Source organism: Prionailurus viverrinus, chromosome B4, assembly GCF_022837055.1.
Source record: "Prionailurus viverrinus isolate Anna chromosome B4, UM_Priviv_1.0, whole genome shotgun sequence".
Taxonomy (NCBI): domain Eukaryota; kingdom Metazoa; phylum Chordata; class Mammalia; order Carnivora; family Felidae; genus Prionailurus; species Prionailurus viverrinus.
Genome location: NC_062567.1, coordinates 51,801,449 through 51,821,997, shown reverse-complemented (window position 1 = coordinate 51,821,997; position 20,549 = coordinate 51,801,449). Strand labels below are relative to the sequence as shown.

At 43.9% G+C, this 20,549-nt stretch overlaps 1 protein-coding gene across 1 annotated transcript in view; it reads left to right on the top strand.

The window, feature by feature from the left end:
* Nucleotides 1-1,258: 1,258 nt before the first annotated feature.
* LOC125169830 (cationic amino acid transporter 3-like) overlaps nt 1,259-20,549 on the top strand; it is a 373,522-nt gene continuing 354,231 nt past the window's right edge. The window contains exons 1-2 of the mRNA XM_047865606.1: nt 1,259-1,285; nt 15,593-15,693. Coding sequence (XP_047721562.1) covers nt 1,282-1,285; nt 15,593-15,693 — 105 coding nt within the window. The 5' untranslated portion in view covers nt 1,259-1,281. The remainder of the gene's footprint in view (nt 1,286-15,592; nt 15,694-20,549) is intronic.

The following is a 20,549-nucleotide window of genomic DNA, read 5'->3' as shown; positions in this document are numbered from 1 at the left end:
GACTCTGAGGGGCAGAGGGGTGTGTGTGCTGAGGGTGATGGTGTGCAATGCATGGTATTTTTGGTGTACATGTCTGTGCTCTGTGGTTAACAGTCCTGTGTGCACTGTCATGTATGTGAACATGTATCACATGGGGAAGGGTGCAGCTTTGATGGGTTTTTTAAACCACGGTTTTTGAGCAGGCTTCCCACTGGGGCCTATGAAGTGTGCTTTTCTTTAGGTGCAACAGTCAGAACAGATGGGAAGACCCCTGGAATGGGAAGCAAGAAAATGTGGTTCCATTTCTGGCTCTAGGTATCAGCTGGGACTCTGTGAAGTGTCACCTCCATGCTGGGATGTCCCCTGCTGTATGAAAAACCACACAGCCCTTGTGGGCCAACAGAAAAGGGAAGGGGCCTGCAGTCGGTGATGGCGTTTCAGGCATCAAAGAAAATAAGGGGTGCCATGGGAAAGGGCTGCACAGGGGTTCCAGAATTGGGAAATTCATGGGTTCCTGCTGGAGCCAAAGACTCTTTCAGCTTGGGCAGCCCAACCCTATGTCAGCACCCTGGGCCCAGGGCTGGCTCTGCAAAGAGAGCTATTCTTTGTTGCCCTCTTGTGGCCTCTGAGCCCTTTGCAGGTCGCTGCTGAGAATGTTCCCTCAAGTTCCCAGGGGCAGTACAGCACCCCCTACCCTCTGGTGGAAATTGCCTACAAGAGGAGAAGAGTTGTTGGGCAGGCTAACTACATCTTTTCCCCATCTCCCCTGGTTTCTGGAGGCACTCATGACCTCCTTAAGGCTGGAAAAGTCTTCCTGAGATCTCTTTTTGCCATTGTATGAGGTTTAAGTTCTGCTTTTGGGGATGTGCTATGGAGACAAGGGACTGAGATCAAGATATTGAGCAGTGAGAGCAACTTCTGTCCTCCTTAGGATCCATCTAAAACTTTGGCTTCTCAGGGTATTTGGGAGTTTTCAAGGAAAGATGGCAGGGGTAGTGACATTCCTGGAGAAAATGGGTCTGGAGCAGACCAGAGATTATGTGTGTAGGTTTCCATGAATTTGCACCTGACTCTGTCCCTCAGCCTCAGCAGGGAGATGGGTTGGCAGGAGCCAGGAGGCAAGAGACAGGGATGCTGGAGGGAGATGACACATTTGACAGATGCTGAAGAGACTCTTTATCTGCTAGCTCTGGAATCTCCTCCCACCCACTACACTGCCCTTAACCCTCCCCTTCTAGTGCTCAGTGCTCATTAGTGACTGCCTGTCTTGAAGGAGACATCCAGGGGGCCAAGTTGCATTGGATGGGTAAGGGGGAGAGGTGGAGGGAGGGACACCAGGTACGTGATGAAGGAGGAGGTGTTGGAATGACTGGGATTTGAGCTCAGGTCTCATTATCACTGGGGTGCTTGGAAGGCTTGGCAGGGGAAACTGTCCTGGGGGTAGATACTGAGTTTCTGGGGGTGAGTGAGTGAGGGTGGGTGCGGGATTGATTATTGAAAGAGATTTATATCCATTGATTTCGGCACTTATTTTTGGGTACCTGTTGAAAGATGAGTAAATAACTTTATTGAAAACTTCCTATGTACAAGAAGAGTTACAGGTGCCATGAAGTGATAAAAGACAGATACACATTTTTTTATCTTCCCCTTCCCATATTTGAAGACCTGCCACATGTCTTCCCTTGATTGGTTGAACCAAGGGGACCTCTCTGAGGGGTTCAAAGAGCCACTGTGCAGTTCTCACCCAGGATGCAGAGGCAAAGCTCTGTCTTTCTGTTCTGCACGCCCTGCAAAGACCCTCTGTGAGCCTCCTGCCTCTCCTCCCTCCTCTTCTCACAGAATTCTCCAGACTCATAGATACCTGGCAGAGGTGGACCTTGAGTGCCCTTCCAGAATGTCCAGTGCTCCCACTTGATAAAGTGGGGAGGGGTAGGGTAGACTCAATCCCTCACTGGGACCTGGACGCCAATATGCAGACAACTGCTCCTTTCACCTTGTAAGAGTGTGTGTGTGTGTGTGTGTGTGTGTGCCACCTCCTTCAATCCTTCCCAATTCTACCTCACCCCCCTTCTCTGTACTCTTTGAGGCTGACTCCTGCTCCCCCTCTCTGAGCACTGCCTCTATCCGTGGGTTCCTCAATTTGCCTCAGTTCCATATTCCCTCTGCAGGTTCTCTCCCTGGCTCAGACTATTCATACTTCCTCCTGGACTGAATCTTTCTGAGTCCAGGCCATCACTACCTCTCACTCCCTGGTGTTCTAGACTCTGTAACCTGGTTCCTCTGTGTCACCATCTTCTGCTCTGTCTACACCTTGCTTGGCCTCTCCTTGTAGGTCCTCCTTCCCTGCTCTCAGGTGCTGCCTGAAGCTGTAGTCACCTCCCAGTGTGAGTCCTGGCCCTCAGTGTGCTTCTCCTGGGGTGCTCTCTCCCACTGACCCTTCTCCTGCTGGATATCAGGTGTGGTTCCTGGGCTTTGTCCCTGCCGCTTCCAAGGGGGCTCTTTTGCCCACTCCAGAGTTCCAGTTTGGCCTGTGTCCTCCTCCCCCTTCCTTTTGTGTAGCTGCAGGCATTGCCTTCTGGCTCCCAGTCTCTGCCAGGACTCCCCTGGTTGGGGACACTGGGTGGGGTGGTGGTGGGGGGGCTGTGGTGAAGCAGGAGGTCTTGGGCTGATCTGGAATCCCAGCCCTGTTCCTCCCCATGTAGCCTCTTCACGTGGACTCACTCACCTGTGAAAGGTGGGAAGTAATTGCAGGGGCTGCAGGAAATAATTCCTGGGACTGTAGTGAGAATTAGTGCTGTGGTCAGGATGCAACACTCTCAGCATGTAGTATGTGCTCAGTAAATATTAGCTCTTATTATTTGTCCTTCCTCAGTCTGTTCTGCTTATCCTGGAGTCCAAAAATGTTTAGAAGAGGGAAGAACTAAAGTAATAGACTAAAGAAGCCAAAACCAAGTGACCATCAAGAATTTCATACAGTTCAACCTAACAAGTACTCTAAGCTCGAAACACAGGAAACGCCCATAAGTGTGGACAAGAAGGGAGGATGGGGACTGGACTGAACCACAGAACACAGAAAACCATGTGAATTGTGCACTGAATGGAACAAATTCCAGCCTAGGGAGGATGGAGGCTGCCCAAAGTCTAGCCTCCATTCATCCTGTGGTGGCTGTGCTGGCCCCCCTCTGTCCCTTCAGTCATGGGCCTGTGTCTGCTGGGGCTGCAGAGGGTCTGGGAGTCCAGCTCCCAGAACACTCTCACCTCCAGACAGGACTTGGACTCCTGGAGCCTCATATGCACATCTTCCTCTCCCCTCCATTTGTATTGTTAGGTGTGTGTGTGTAAACTCACACACACACATACACACATGCACACCCACCCACATGCACACACAGGTGCCCTATGATCTCTAAAGAAAGAATTGCCCCACTAGAGATGGATTCCCTCCAGCTTCCTGCTTCCCTGACACTAAACCTCACAGGGCAGTGTAGGCTCAGATGTCCCTGCTTGGGTTTCTTTCTCAGTTCCCTCCTTTCTCCAAGGGAGCAGAATCAGTGAATCACACACTCTACCCTCTATGTGTGCTGGTCAGTGAGGGGAGACCTAAAGGGGGGAGCAGGGCCCTGTCCTGTTGGAGCTCCTGGCAGCTGGTGAGATGAGGCTGAGAGCCAAGACAGAGAGACACAGTACTCTAGGAACTCCCCCAGCAAATGTTTGTGACCTGAGTTGGTCAAAGGCAACTGGACCAGGCCTTGTGACTCGGACAATGGGAGACAAACACCAAAGGTGGGAAGATGGAGGAGACACAGAACTCTAGAAGGTGTCCTAGGAGACAAGAATAATAATACTCATTTATTTAGCAAGGAACAGGAAAACAGAGAGGAGAGGATCAGATAAGCTAGAGCTCTCAGTAAGTACATGACATTGAGGGAGATAATATGAACTTTATAGGCAGATGAGGCAGAAATGTGTAGGTGTGTGTGAGGTGGGGGTTAGAAAAAGTATGTTAGGGAGGCAGAGGGATGGAGGAGGCAGGGTCTGCAGGAGAGACAGAGAGCTTGGAGAACCCACCCTCAAGGGATAGCATATGACAGGGTGTTACAGGTGGTAGAGATGTGGAGCAGCAATGTAAAATGTGCCATGGGTGTAGCTCCACAGTGACCCTGGGCTGGGTGGGCAAGATGCTGGGAAGCTAGGCTGACGTCCCTGGCTGTGATGTGTCCTCATAGGCTTAAGGATGAATGAGCCTCAACTGCATAGGCTAGTGAGCCATGGCTTGGGGGAGACAGCTGCCTATGCCTAGACAGGTGGGGAAGAGACCCCTGGGGGTCAGGAGACAGAAAGAGGGAGAGGGAGACAGGGATAGGGTGAGGAGAGGTAATGGGAAGACTGAGGCTTTGAGCCCTTATCCTGGCTATCCCCTCATCCACCCCTTCCATAGATTGAATTTTGTGTTTTAAAGCTCAAATATCTTTAGTAAATGATCTGCTTTAGCCTTTCATATTCAGAGGGTAAGGTATGACATCCCCACTTCCCAGATGAGGCCTCCACTTGGCCAAGCTCTCCTGGGTAGAACATGTTGAGAAGGGCTGCAGGTCTTTTGCCTTCTGGGGGTCACTTCTCCCTTACACAAGTAGGCACCAGGTATGGCTGCTTCCCAGAGCCTAATTTACAGAAGGGGGCACCACAGTGCAGTCATTTGAATCTTTGCTCTGTCCCTTACCAGCTCTGTGGCTTGAGGCAAGTTACTTAACCTCTCTGTGCCTTAGTTTCATTATCTGTAGAATAGCAGCACTAATACCTGCTTCTGTAGTCTGTTACTGAGCATCAAATGAAATATATGCAAAAGAAATGTGTAGAGTTGAAAAGATTTATAAAACTAAATGTACTAGGCATTTTCATGTGTCTGTATCCATCTGGTTGTTTGCTTTGGAAAAGTGTCTATTCATATCTTCTGCTCATTTCTCCACTGGCTTTTTTTTTTTTTTTTTTTTTTTGAGTGTGAGTTTGATGAACTCTTTATAGATTTTGGATCCTAACCATTGATTCCATATGTCATTTGCAAATATCTTCTCGTTGGTTGCCTTTTAGTTTTGTTGATTGTTTCTTTTGTTCTGTAGAAGCCTTTTATCTTGATGAGGTCTCAATAGTTCATTTTTGCTTTTATTTTCCCTGCCTCTGGAGACATGTCTACTAGGAAGTTACTGCGGCCAAGGTCAAAGCGGTTGCTGCCTGTTTTATCCTGTAGGATTTTGACAATTTTCTGCCTCCCATTTAGGTCTTTCATTCATTTTGAATTTATTGTTGTGTAGAAAGTGGTCCGGTTTCATTGATCTGCATGTTGCCATCCAGTTCTCTCAGCGCCATTTGCCGAAAAGACTGTCTTTTTTCCATTGGCTACTCCTTCCTGCTTTGTTGAAGATTAATTGGCCATATATTTGTGGGCCCATTTCTGAGTTTTCTGTTCTATTCCATTGATCTATGTGTCTGGTTTTTGTGCCAATACCATGCTCTCTTGATGATTACAGCTTTGTCATTCAGCTCAAAGTACGGATGTGATGCCTCCACGCTTTTGTTTTCTTTCTCAACATTACTTTGGCTAATTGGGTTCCATAAAAATTTTAGGATTGTTTGTTCTAGCTCTGTAAAGAATCCTGGTGTTATTTTGATACATGAAAAGATGGTGAACTTCATTCATCATCAGGGAAATACAAATCAAAACCGCAATAAGACACCACATCTCACCTGTCTGAATGGCTAAACTGAATACCTCAGGAAACAACAGATGATGGTGAGGATGTGGAGAAAGGGGAACTCTTTTGCACTGCTGATGGGAATGCAAACTGATGCAGCCACTCTGGAAAACAGTATGGAGATTCCTCAAAAAATTAAAAATAGAACTACCCTATGACCCAGCAATTGCACTAGTAGGTATTTATCTGAAGGATACAAAAATGCTGATTCGGGGGCACATGCACCCCAGTGTTTATTGCAGCGCTATCAACAATAGCCAAATTATGGTAACATCCATAATGTCCATCAACTGATGATAAGGAAGATGTGGCATGTGTATGTATATGTATATATGTATGTGTGTATGTGTATATGTATATGTATATGTATACACACACACACACACATACATATATACATATACATACACATGGTGATGTCTCAAAAACTACATATCCAATTACCATAGGATCCAGGAATCCCACTTCTGTTTGTTGTCCCACAGAATTCAAGGGAAGGACTCAAGAAGATATTTCTATTCACATATTCATAACAAACAGCTAAAAGGTGAATCCGCCAGTGGATGGAATGTGAACAAGGTGTGGGAGATAGACAATGGAGTATTATTCATCCATAAAGAGGAAGGACATTCTGACATATATTCCAGTCTGGATGAACCTTGAAGGCATATGCTAAGTGAAATAAGTTGGTCACAAAAGGAGAATATTGTGTGATTCCACTTATATCTAGGTACTTACAGTAGTCAAATTCAGAGAGTGAAAGTAGAATGGTGGTGCCAGAGACTGAGGGGAGGGAAGAATGGGGAGTTAGTGTTTATGGGTACGGAGTTTCAGCTGAGGAAGATGAACAAATTCTGTGCAACAAGTTGCACAACAGTGTGAAGGTGAGGCTCTCTTGGATCACCCATTTTATAATCACAACACCCACTCTGAGCACATCCTAACCTTTTCTTGCTTCCTTCTTCTCTGTCTCACTGATTGCAATTCCAACACAATATATATCCATATTACTTATTTGTTTATTGTTTGCTTTCAACTACAGGATGTAACCAACTTGTGTGGAGAGATTTCTGTGCTTTTTCTGCTTTATCTACAGTGCTGAATAAATGAGAATCAGTATATTAGTTGAACAGATAAAGGAAAGACCATGATTGGACACAGACTTGAAGAGAAGGCCAAACAGAAGGAGAAATTGGGAAGATTCCATTTTTCATTTGATTTTGGAAACCAATTTCTTCTACCCTTGGGTATGAGACTCAGCCCCAGTGTTCATGGTGGCTTTTGTTCTGTTTGCCTTTCCATATGCCTGTGAACTGTTTCACTCTTGGACATGTTGCTGTACATGTACACGACATTTACCTTTACTTAAAACTCTTGCCCTGAACTCAAAGCTTCTACTCCTGTATTCATGACTGCTGCTACCTCAGATGCAGGGCTGCTTGAGTTAGGACTTGAGAAACTCTGGGGTAGCTCAGCTTTCTAAAAACCTTTATAGTTGAATGTTTGGGAGTCACTAGTTGGATTGGCTCCAGAGTCTTCATTGTCTAGAAATTTTAGTAGGAAGAAATTTTTATATACTTTAGGTTAGAAAGGATTTATGTTTGGATAGAGAGGATTGATATGATCTCTGCAGATGTTGTATTTAAATCCACTTCTCTGGAACTTTGGGAAGTAAAATAATTATTTAACAGCCTCATTAGCCTTCCTCTCAAGTCCCCATCAAATTTCTAGCAAAACAACTGGTATCCAAACTCTCTTTGAGGCTATTCAGGAGGAAACACTAGGCCAACTCCTGATAGGCGAGAGTGTTAACACCCAGCCAGAGGAGCCAGTAGAACTTACTGTCTTGGAAAATGTTTTGAAAAGGAAATGTCCAGATGAGCTGTACCCTTGTCAGAGACAGAGCAGAGAACACAATGACCTCCAGGATAAAGGGCAGTGGTTGGGGCTGGCTGGGAGGGGAAGATAGCCTGCAATTTAATGGGTGGATTGTTGGACTTGACAGGAGTTGTTGTGGGAGACTTTGGGATGGAACTTTGTTTTTGGAGTTTGGAAGGAGTTCAGAGACTGAGAGAAATACATGGAGGAGAGGGAGGGAAGGGGGAGTTGGGGGATTGTGGAATTCATACAAGCTGACTTCATGTTCCCTGGCCTCTCTCTGGATTTCTTTCAGCACCTCATACGCACCAAGCACCTCCTTTGGAGAGACTGTTTCCTAGTTAAAATGAGATTCACAGACCCAGGGCCCTCATTAGGGAAATATCCTGGAAATGTGCTTGAAATAGATGATGGTGCTTGTTCTACTCTCCTGTTTACACCTCTGTTTGGCCTTTTCTCTCTTTCAAAAATGAAAACAAACACAAAACCCAAACAAATAAACAGAAAACAAAACAAGCAAAACAAATTTCCTCTAGGAATCTCAAGATATAGTAGTCGATCAATATATATATAAATTCATTTTCTCTATCCTAAATGCCTCTTATGGTTGCTTCGTATGATTTTGAGCAGATTCTTGTCCAGGGTAGTGAGGTTGGAGGTGGGAGTGTGGAATCCAGAAGAAGGAGGTAGATAGATCTTGGCCCTGCCCCCTGGAATCTTTTTAGATTATAAAGGAATTTAAGTGACACATGCAGGACACCAGCACACAGAAAGGGAAAATTAGTTATAGCTGAGCATCAGGATGGACCTTAAGTGCAGATGGGAATTGGAGGGAGGTTGGAGATGGGACCAGTCAGGATGCCTTAGGAAATGCTTCCCTTACACAAGGGGAAACATTGTAGAATAAGACTGAGAAGACCTAGAACATGACAACAGGATAAAAAGGAGTGAGGAGGGCATCCCTGGCAGGACAGGCACTTACTCAGGCCAAAGGCTTATCCCAGGAAGGGTAAGTCAGGATGTGAGGAGCTGAGCTAGGAGGGAGGTGATGGGCCTGAGGGTAGAGGAAGATTTAGGGCAGGGTTCTGAGAGGTGGGTCAGAGAGTCTGGACTGAATATAAACTATTGGGATAATTGTAGGTTACTGCACAGAGAAAGGGCCTTTCTGAAAATAGCATTTGAGGATGATGTTTTTGTGTACTGTTATAAACTGGATTTGTGGTAGGATCTCTCAGGATTCCCAGTCATGGCTTTCCTTTGTCTTCTATAAGCTTGCTTGTTCATTTTTCTTCTGCCTGCTTGTGTTGGAGTAATGAAATGTGATTAATTTAATTCCCAGATGTTTTGTTCTTTGGTTTGCTTCTCTGGTATCTTCATACTTTGTCTGCAGCCCACTGTCCCTCATTTTCAGTAAATGTGGGAAGAGCACAAGGACCACCCTGCACAACACAGTTGAGGGAAACAGAAATGATCCAAAGCCTTACCCATCTCTGACCCTGCCATTCAGATGGTCCTCCTCTGGGATTCCTGCTCAGCATCTATGAATGGACTTCAGAAGACTGTAGGACATTTTTTTGAGGTGACTAACCTCAGAGGGGTCTGTGACTCAGCAAATGACCAGAACCACTGTTGTGTTGTATCTTTGTTGGGAGGTTGGTGGCTGGAGATGGTTCCCCAGAGAGAGAAACATGGTACAAGTGTCCTTAGTGCCCAGTAAGGAAACTCCAGAGACAGTTGAAGGAGCTGAAGGAGAAAGAGGAATTGGGAAAAGGGAAATGGGTTCAGAGGGAACTGGTAGGAGAGGTGCTCCATCTTCCCTTGTTCTCCACCTTCTTTCTAGCAGATTTTCCTTCTCTGTGTTCTCCATGTCCTGACAATTACAGGGTACAGTTACCCTTCAACTTAACTCCCACAACATTATCTCATGCAATTCCTTGTGGAACCTGACGTGCACAGAGTGGAGTCAACCCCTCCCTCAGTCATGGACTGAGCATCATTGCTTCCTATCAGGCCCCTTTTCAATGCATTTTATTTTACCCCTTTCATCTTGATTTCTATTATTTCCCCTCCTCACTGGAGGCACTTCCTTCAGTGTATATAACAAATGTTCTCCCAATCCCTGCTCTATATGTGTATTTAGATACATTCCTTTACTCTACAAATACACAGTTGTAGTGTGGGGACTAGGCAAAGAAAAAAAAAAACAATAAAAAATGCCTTGCTTTCATGGAACTTACATCTTTTGGTGTGAGGAAATAATAAACAATTAAGTAAAACATATAGTACCTTGAATAGTGAAAAGTGGTATGAGGAAAATGAGGGCATGGGGATAAGGGATGGCATGGATGGTTAGGAGCAGATTGTAGTTTTATATATGGTGATTAAGGAAGGCTATGCTATACATGGTCTTTTACCAAATGCATTGAAGTGAGCAACCATGGGGCTATCTGGGCTAGAAGTGGTATGGTCATAGGGACAGCAAGTACAAAGGCCCTGAGGTAGGGTCTTGCCTGGTATGTTAGGAGGTCAGAATGGTTAGGGGGCTAGAGAAATATGAGTGAGGGAGAGAGAAAAACAGAGGCTGAGTAGCAGGTGGGTCAGTGACAAATACTGTAGGACTTTGTAGGTCATTGTAAATGCAAACATTGGCTTCTACTCTGCATAAAAGGAGAAACCAGTAGAAGGTTTTATCAGAGAATGACATGAAAATTTTAACAGGTATGTGCGTATCCTTGACAAATAGGCAACGCTCTTTGGCTGTTTTGTAAATATATATAAATGTAACTGCTGTATACTTCATCCTGCTTCTACTTCCGTTACTTAACATGGTTTCTGAAATGTACCCATGTTGTTATCTTTAATCTACTTTTTAAAATTTCTGACTGCTGTGTAATATTTCATTGTGTATATATGGCACTTTTTACTTACATATTCGTCTAGTAACAGAGACTGGCATAGCTCCAAATTCAGAAACTGACCTGTGATGAACTCGCTCATATGAGCCTCTTTATAAACTCAGGACAGAGTTTCCCTGGGGTGTATATCTCAGAGAGGGATTTTGGGGTGGGAGGGTGTATGCATTCTTAATTCCACTGATTGTGCTTCAGGATGGTGACCCCGGCTATACTCCCACCAGCAGTGCGTGATGTTTTATATCTTCTCATCAAATTTTTATGTGGATCCTGTAATGGAAGTGAAGTAAGGTTCCTTGTGGGTGAGGAAACCCGAGGCTTAGAGAGATCAAGCAAATAACCCTGGTTTATATAGTGAAGTGGAAGAGGCAAGGCCCAAATCCAAAATTTCTGACATAATGCTCATTGCTCTTAGCACTATAGTACCCAGAACTGTCCCTTCTCGGAATAAGATGAGGCATCCATAGGCAAAAATATTGATGATGATGATGATGATGTTTAAGGCTTTCATTTTCTTGATGCCTGAACTAACCCAGTTAGCTTAGAACCTCCAGGTGTTTAGCACCATGCAGGCGGGTGTCTAATTGTGGTACTTAGCATTTCAAGGCAAAATATATGGAATAAAGCTGTTTTCATTGTTTCATGAGGGCAAGCTAACAGGCTCGAATTTTAGTGGATGATTTGGTGCTAGAAATTTATAAAGACTAATTGATTTTCAAATTTAGGAATTTGGATCAGATTTCAATATTAAACATTAGGCAGATTATTTAATTACATATTGTTTGCTAGGCACTGAGCTAACTACTTTATAGACATCATTTCTCTTATGCCTCACAATTACCCTATGAGGTACTTTTACTTTCATTTGACTGTTATTGAAACTAAAGCACCGAGAGGTTAACTAATTTGTCCAGAGTACCCAGTATAAGGTTAAGTTGTGATTTGACCCTGAATCATGTACCTGCAGAGCCTTTACTCCTAAATGCTAAACTGTGCTGCTTTCCCATGAAGGAAACTTTTGTAATCTCTTCCCTTTGAAATTGAGGACAATTTCTTGTCATTTGGGGTGGTTTACAGTAGCAATGGGAAGCACAGGGCTAGTGGACAAGAATCTCCAGAGGGACAGGATATGAAGTTTGAAAGTGTTCCCCAGTGTCTTCATTATGCCTCCCTCTGTCCCCCAAAGTAAGAACCTCTGCTGTAGGACATCCCACCGACGTTATAGGGCCTGATATCTTCAAAACATTTGACAATTGTTTGTCACCATGTGTGGCTTATACCTGCCATGAAAGATGTACAGTCAAGGTTTCATCAGTTTGTCTTCCCTTCACACGTTTCATTTTGCTTGCCTTCTACAAGGATTCATATGATTTATATCTTTACCTAAATCAGGATTACAAATATTTTTTGGCTACAAAGTATGTATCTCACAAAGGCAATTAGGTGGCAATTCTGGATTATGTTCTCTTTCAGATTTGCATTCTCAGTTTATTTGTTGAATAAGTATCTCTTGAGCATCTAACTCACACTTTGATAGAAGACACAGGCAGCTGAGCAGAAATTCTGGTACATTAGGATAAATGGCACATGGTGTAAGGTGCTATAAGAACACACAGGAAGGGCAGCATACACACAGGAATGGCAGCATAAGATCAGGGGAGGCTTCCTGGGAAAGCAACTTCTGAGCTGGGAACTAAAGAGAAGTGGGGTTAGCTACACAAACTGGACAAGAGGACATTGAAGGCAAGGGAACAGGTTGAGTGTTGATTCTTGCAGCTGCAGCAGGAAGTGGACAGGGGATGAGGCTGGAAGAATCAACACAGATCAGATGATGAAGGAAGGAAGAAAGGAAAGAAAGAAGGAGGGAGGGAGGGAGCAAGGAAGGAAGGAAGGAAGGAAGGGAAGAAGTGGAAGGAAGGAAGGGAAGAAGGAAGGAAAGAAGGAGGGAGGGAGGAAGGAAGGAAGGAAGGACGGACTATGAAGGAAGGGCAGTGGGGAACCACTGAAGGATTTGAAGCCTGGGGGTGGGTGGGCAACATGTCAATGCTATTCATAGTGTAGCAAGATTCCATGAGTGAAGTATTGACTCTATCTATGTCGTGTGCTTGTTGGTAAATTATAACCTTGGAACTGGTGGGTGGCAAATAAGGAGTCTAGATGGATTTGTACACAGAAGCTTTGACCCATAACATTAGGATTCCTTTTGATAATCTGTAGAGAAGACAGTTCAATTTTGACTTGGTCTTTCTGCCTTTAAAACCCTTTGACATATTTTCCTAAAATTCTCTCAAAACCAAACCCCAAGTAGTGAGGAGAATGAGGGCTGCATGACTTTGTTTTCTCTGTTTTTCTCTACTCATTTCTGAGACATTGCTGTGAATTGTTCACCAAAGTCTTGCTCCATTTGATGGAGGGGGCCATTTGAATAGCAGCAGTGGAGGAAGGGGAAGGAGGAACCACATGTAGGGCTCCTTGATTAACAAAACGTATTTGGCATATTGAGACCATTGTTTGAGCAAGTGAAAAATAACTATGGTAGAAAATTAAGAGGGAGTTACAAGTTTGTGTTTTGATATAAGCTCGGAGAGCAGGGCAGGGTCTCCAGATGGCTGGCCACTGACATCACAGATGGCCCAGGGTGTTTATAGAGCAGGGTGTGGCCAGTGAGAAGACTCTCTCCAGAAGTGAGCTCACCTTCTCTCCTGGAACCCAGAGAGGGAGGAGACAGAATGAATTGTTTTGGCTGTGAGCAACTGAGCTAGGTGACCTACTGCTTTCCTTCCTACCCATCACACTCTCATAAATGTGGACATATAAACTGTAGTAAGTTTTGCCTTGTTGCTTTGGGTGAGGTTTACTGAATGTCAGAATTCACAAAATGTCCTTTCTGGCTCTTCTTCCTGAGTAATGGACACTTGGTTGGCATATGCACCTATTTCTCCTGTGTTTCCTCATGAGAGAGTCCTCTAGTTCTTTCAGGGAGTTATGAAGGCCTTGCTTCTTTCTCCCTCTTCCTCTCTTCTCACAGTGCCCCCTGTGGCCTAGATGGGTAAAGAGAAGGGTTGGACTGTACTTTCCTTGCCATCAGTACAGCTAAATGGATGATGCAGGATGAGGAGAAAGGGGGCCATCTGATCTTGGGTACTGATTTGGGCATAAAGAGCTTAAAGACAGTGGGACCAATATTTGTATTTTAAACTCAGATGATATTTGAGAAATGGTTCTGTAACTACAACAAGGTCCTCAAGTCCATGAATTAATGTGTCATAACTTATGCTGAAGCACCACACAAACATCTCATGTGTAAATTGTTGCACCATAGTTTCATCCCCTTTGTGTCCTACAACTTAATTAGCCCATGAGGCTACAAGAGTTAGATGAAACCAAATGGGATTTTTTTCATGTGGTGTATAAAAAGGTGAATATTGGTAGATATTTGGCACTTTTCTGGGGGGTAAATGGCATTAATTTTTTATGATCTTTTGTTTCAGTTTCTGTGATACTCGGGCTGCAACAGGTGACATGGGTACTTCTGAGCTGTGGTTGTGAACTTTTGTAAGTTGGTTGTACGCCATTGTTCAGTAAATATTTATTGTTTATTTAGGGTTTAGGAAGGGCTATTACATACCAGGTGAAATACAAAGGAGCAGCTTTGAAGCCTGAGTAACAAACCTTGTCAGCCCCAACTCAACTTGGCTAAATTCAGCCTCACCGATTCTGATCCCAGACTCTGCTCCCTGGACTTGCTGCAGCTCTCTGATCCTGGAATCCTCTTCAGTTCCAGCGAGATGCTGAGTCAGGCACTTTGTAGATTTGGTCAAAAACTGGTACGTGGACCTACGCTGAAGGAACCGGTGGCTGAGAATGAGCCACAGAGAAGTTTGAGCCTCTGGATTTAGTGACCCAGGGTGTGGGCCACACAGTGGGTATAGGTGTGTATGTCCTGGCTGGTGAGGTGGTCAGAAATCAAGCAGGACCATCTTTTGTGATCTGCGTTTTGGTGGCTGGCCTATCTTCTCTGTTGGCTGGGCTGTGCTATGCAGAGATTAGTACCCGCATTCCCCATTCTGGCTCTGCATATCTCTACAGCTTTGTCACTATAGGTGAACTCTGGGCCTTCATCACTGGCTGGAACCTCATCCTCGCCCTTGGTGCTGAGAAAGCCATTGTGTTCATCACATGGATGTTAACTTTCAACAACCTGCGTGGGAACTGGCTGTCTCAGACTGTGCAAGAGAGCATCTTGGCACATGTTCCCCCTGTCCTTACAGAATATCTAGAATTCTCTGCTCTGGGTTTTGTGTTGTTGTTCATGGAATTCAGGAGTCTTTGGTATTCCACATCATTATTGAGTTCCACAGGAGCCAAACTGGTCACATTGGTGAAACTTTTGGCTCTCAGCTTTGTCATAACCTCTGGCTTCATTAAGGGGGACCTGCACAACTGGAAGCTCACAGAAGAGGACTACGTAAAGGCTGGACTCAATGACACCTCGAGCTTGGGCCTTCTGGGCTCTGGAGGATTTGGGCCTTTTGGCCTCAAGGGGATTCTTGGTGGATCAGCTACCTGTTTCTATGCATTTCTTGGTTTCAACCATATTGTTACCAGAGTTGAAAAAGCCCAGAATCCCCAGCGTTCCATCCCCATTGGCATTGTGATTTCACTGTTCATCTGCTTTTTGGTGTATTTTGGTGTCTCTTCAGCATTCACGCTTATGGTGCCTTACTACCAGCTCCAACCTGGGAGCACCTTGCCTGAGGTATTTCTCCATATTGGCTGGGTCCCTGTCTACTATGTGGTAGCTATTGCATTGCTGTGCATTCTTTCCGCCAGCCTTTGGAGCTTTGTGTGGCCAATGCGTCAGGTGCTATACATGATGGCAAAGGATGGCCTCCTGTTCCCTGTCCTTACCCGTATCTCTTTCTTCCAATACTCTCTTATCATGATCATTGTGTTTGTTGGAACTATTCCAGTCATTGTATTCTTCTTTGGAGTCACTGATCTCTTGGACCTAAGGTCAGTTGTGTCCCTGATTTCTCATTCCCTGGTTGCAATTTGTGTTCTCATCCTCAGGTATCAGCCTGAGATGCAGAATGAGGAAAATGAAGCAGAGGTGCAGGAGGAGAATGGACCTTCAGCAGAGAGGCTGCCTCTACAGCGACTACTTTTTCCAGGTAGTTCCACCCCCACTCCACTCTCTGGCTGGGTTGTCCATGTTTGTTCCTCACTGCTTGTCTGTTGCTCATTCTTCTTTGCCTGGTGCTGACCCAGGGGCCAGTTCTGCTTTCTGGAGACCCAGTGTCGATTTTGGTGGTTGTGCTGCTCCTGGTGCTCATCACTGGGCTCACTGGGGTCATCTGGAGATAGCCTCAGAGCTCCAGTCCCCTTTACTTTAAGGTCCCTGATCTGCCTCTCCTCCCACTACTAAGCATCTTTGGGAATGTTTACCTTATGATGCAGATGACAGCTGGCACCTGGATAGTATTTGGTGTCTGGATGCTAATTAGGTTTGTTATCTACTTCACCTATGGGATCCAGCACAGCTGGGTCGCTATCCCCACTGAAGTTAGTTCAAAAAGTGTAGACCTTGAACTCAGCTGTGTCAGTACATATGCAGTTTGACATCATCGACCCAGTGGGGTCCCCCTGCATAATAATGGAGTACTCTTGATCACAGGGAAAGGTGGGCCTCCCATGGGATGTTGGTGGGTGAACACCAATAGAGCTCTGTGTATATTGTGGAGTGATGGGTGCATCTTTGTTAATTTTCCCTTTTTTTTTTTTTTTTTTTTTTTTTTTTTTTACTTGTCTGCTTGAATTGTATCTGTAGTTGCTTACTGGCTTTAAAATGTTATTATTATAAGAAACTAGAAAAAACATTTTTTATTTCCTTGCTCAAATATCCAGTACCCATGGGGTGCCTGGCTGGCTCAATCACTAGGGCATGCATTTCTTTCTCTCAGGGTGGTAACTTTGAGCCCCATGTTGTGTGTAGAGATTATTTAAAAAAATAACCAGTAGCAGTATTACTGGATCATAGGTACTTTTATTTTTAATTTTTTGAGGAACCTGCATACTGCTTTCCATAGTGGCTGCACCAACTGACATTCCCAACAAGAGTACCTGAGGGTTCCTTTTTCTCCACAATACTTGCTTATCTTTGTCTTTTCGATTTTAGCCATCCTGACAGGTTTCAAGTGATATCCAATTGTAGTGTTAATTTACATTTCCCTGTGATTAGTGATGGTGAACACCTTTCCAAGTGTCTGTTGGCCATCTGTATATCATCTTTGGAAAAATGTCTATTTAGTTCCTCTGCCCATTTTTTAAGTGGATTGAGTTGTATAAGTTGTTTATGTATTTTGTGTATTAACCCCTTATTGGATATATCATTTACAAATATCTTCCCTTATTCAGTGGGTTGCCTTTCTCTCTTGATGCTGATTTCCTTTTCAGAGCAAAAGCATTTTAGTTACACGATTTCAAAAAGATATATGCACCCCTATGTTTACTGTGGCATAGTTTACAGTAGCCAGGACATGGAAGCAACCCAAATGTCCCTTGATAGGTGAATAGATAAAGAAGATGTAATATCTATCAAATTATCTATTTGTCTATCTATCTGTCATAGAATATTACTCAGCTATAAAAAAGAATGGAATCTTGGCATTTGTAACAACATGGATGGACCTAGAGGAAATAATATTATGTGAAATAATCTGTTCAGAGTAAGACAAACACCAGATGGTTCCACTCTTATACCAATTTAAGAAATAAAACAACAACAACAGAAGAGGAAAAAGTGAGACAAACAATAAAAACAACCTCATACACTCAAATATAGGGCAAAAACTGTTGGTTCTCAAAGTGAAGTGGGTACAGGGATGGATGAAATAAAGGGAATTAAGAGTATACTTATCTGGATGAGCACTGAGAAATATGTGGAATCGTTGAATCATTATGTAGTACACTTAGAATAATATAATGACACTGTACGCTAATTATACTTCAACAAAAACAACAAAAACAGAAAACTAGAATCAACCCCCCCCCAAAAAAAAACATGAAATATGGCCCCTGCCCTTAAGGGGCTTATATTCTAATACAAGGGGTAAAGCATAGCTGTAACACAAAGTAGAAAGTGTTGTCATAATAAGTAATATACAAATTAAGTGTCCTGGGAATTCAGAGTGTTGGAGGATCACATGGGGTTAGCACAGTGGTGAGGGTTGATTGGTGAAATCAGAGAAGACTTTGTAGAGGAATGGCATTTGAGTTGGCTCTCTCCAAGACAGGTTAGGATTTTCCCACATGTGGGCAGCAGTGAGAGACTGTAGGCTGAGAGAACAACACTTGGAAGCACAGGAAAATGAAGCAGTGTTCAGAACACACTGAACACACTGTAGTGTGTGTAGACTGAGCCTTGGCTGTGAGAGGGGCCAACAGAACACGCACAGGTGGATTGGAGCCAGAGCTCTCCTCTGAGCACAAAACACTTGGATTTGAACCCACTACCCATAATGAAAATCCATAGGGTTGGTTCTTCTACTTGGCAATATCTGCATTCTTGGACTTGAAAGTTTCTCTACTCTTGTCTGCTTTGGTCCACCTGCTCAGAAAGTGCACAGCTGGGAGCCAAGTATCCTGGATTCTGCTCTTGTTCCCACCATTAACTAGCAATGTGACCTTGAGCAAGCCTTTTGGTTCCTTCAATGTTTTGCTTATTTATTTTTATTTTTTTGTAACACGAGACGTCAGAACTGATTATTTCTAAAGTTAGGTTCACTTACAGAATTCTAGGATTTCCTCTGGTTCTTGTGTCTTGTTATTCTCTCAGTTAGGTCTCTCTACTGCAGGCAACCTGAACCTGCATCCTGCCCACTTTTCACTACAACCCATGTTGGAGTTATAAGGATGCGATAAATAACACCCCATTTCTCACTCCTATGTTTGGAACCAACTGATAATCAAGACATAGAAACAGTTGATTAAACAGTTAGCTTTTGATCTGTAGCCCAATTGGCTTGCTAAGCCTGCATCACTAAATTAAACAGACTTATTCCTCATCAGAAGTAATGCGAAGCAATCTCCACAAGACACCACAGGCAAGATTCTGCTTTAATTAGATTTTTTATGTATGAGCAGGTTGTAATGCATGTGTTTCGGTCAGTTTGGCACTGGATAAAAAAGGAAAACCAATAAAAAAATGGAAGGGGCTGAGCTGGGCATGATTAGTGCTGTTGCTTTAACTCACTAATCAAAGTGACAGTGAGGGGGGCAGTTCTATTCCTGGAGTGGGGCCAGGAATAGTACTCTGTCAGTGGTTCTCAGTCTTCAGCAGGTGTCACCATACCTTGAGGACTTGTGACAAAACAGATTGCTGGTCCCTGGCCCCAGCATTTAGAATTCAGTATGTCTGGGTGGAGCCTACAACATGTACTTCTAACAAGATCCCAGTTGATTCTGATATGTGGTCCTGGGACCACATATAGAAAACCAAGTCTCCACATGGAAAGATGGAAGTGAAGGACACAATTTGCCTTTTGAACACTTACCTTCATTTCATGAAACATTTAGATTAAAATACAATTGTTAATCCTATCACCTTGGGGAAATCATTGTGAATCATTTCACAAAGTATATGTAAGCCAGATCACCACAATGTATACTTTAAATACTTACATTTTATGTCAATTGTACATAAACAAAGCTGAAATAAAAATGAAATACCACAGTTATCTGAGTGCCTTTATTTTTGTATATTGTTCCTGATTGTAGATCATAGATAAGAAGTGTATCTTGTTCGCTCCCCCAGAGCATCCTCCTGTATCCAGACACACAATGAGCATTTAATAATTCATGGTGAATTGAATAGAGCTTTACACAGTTCTTTGGTACAGAAATTATCCTTCCTTTTAGGCTAGCACTGTGTTTCTCCTTTAAAACTATCTTCCTGGAGCCTTGCTTGACAAACAGCATTTGTCTCCACCCAGAACTACATCTAGAAGTGTATCTAGATCTGTACCCAACATCTAGAACTGTACCCCAGCACTTGTAGTTTTGCCTTTGTGTGGCTCTGCCTGGAGTTCTAGTGACTGTCCTGTCTGTTCCATCAGAGTGGAGTCTTGCTCAGGACAAGGAGCAGATTCTCTCCTCCCTCTAGAGGAGGGTAAGAACAATGGTAAGAACAATGTTCACTCAAAGAGCAACAGCCCTGGGGCAGCTGATTGCCTGACAGGACCTCTCCTGGTCTTGCTCCATCCATATTCATGGGACGTGGAGAGGGGCCAAGGTACCAAAATTAAGAGAAGTCTACCTGACTCCAGGGAATCCCTGAAGATGAGACTGGCTCCAGCTTGGACACAACAGGCATCTTTCTTGAAGAGTCAGAGTTTTATGGTTGGCATATGGGAGCCAGTGTTTTCCTATTGTATTTATGTATGAGGCCTTACTAGAAAAGAAGGATGGGAAGCTACTTTCTTACTTGTGGAATTTGTCACCTTTCCAACAAAGAGTAGGTGCTTCCAGGGAAGCCTGCTAGTGGCAGGATTACCCATATACTTATCCCTTCCTTTAGATGCTTTCTTGAGAGACTGGTGCAAAAATCTTGTTGAAGCATCTTCAATTCTTTTGGGTAAAGAGAATTTACACCCCAAATGGGAAGAAAAATGAACTGAAATAGGAGGAATTACTAACTGGACAGGGATTGAGACATCATTACTTTGGAAGGGAAGGTATGAGTAGAAACTGAGAAAGAGGTGTTGGTCAAGGGTCACTTCCTGGAGAGGGTGCCTATGGAGCAATTTGGGAAGTAGAAGAAGGACAGATGAACTGGAAAAGAAATGGGACAATATTCTAGGCTACATGGTCCTCTAGGAGGCATGAAATATTGAGACTTTTGTGAGGGATGTGTGTTGACATTTGAAGGCAATTTATGAGCCACGTTTGTATTGTGTATTGTGCATCGTGTCATGGAGTAAGATTTCTGAATCAGGAAGGAATGAGAGGAGGAGTTAAGATGGCAGAGATG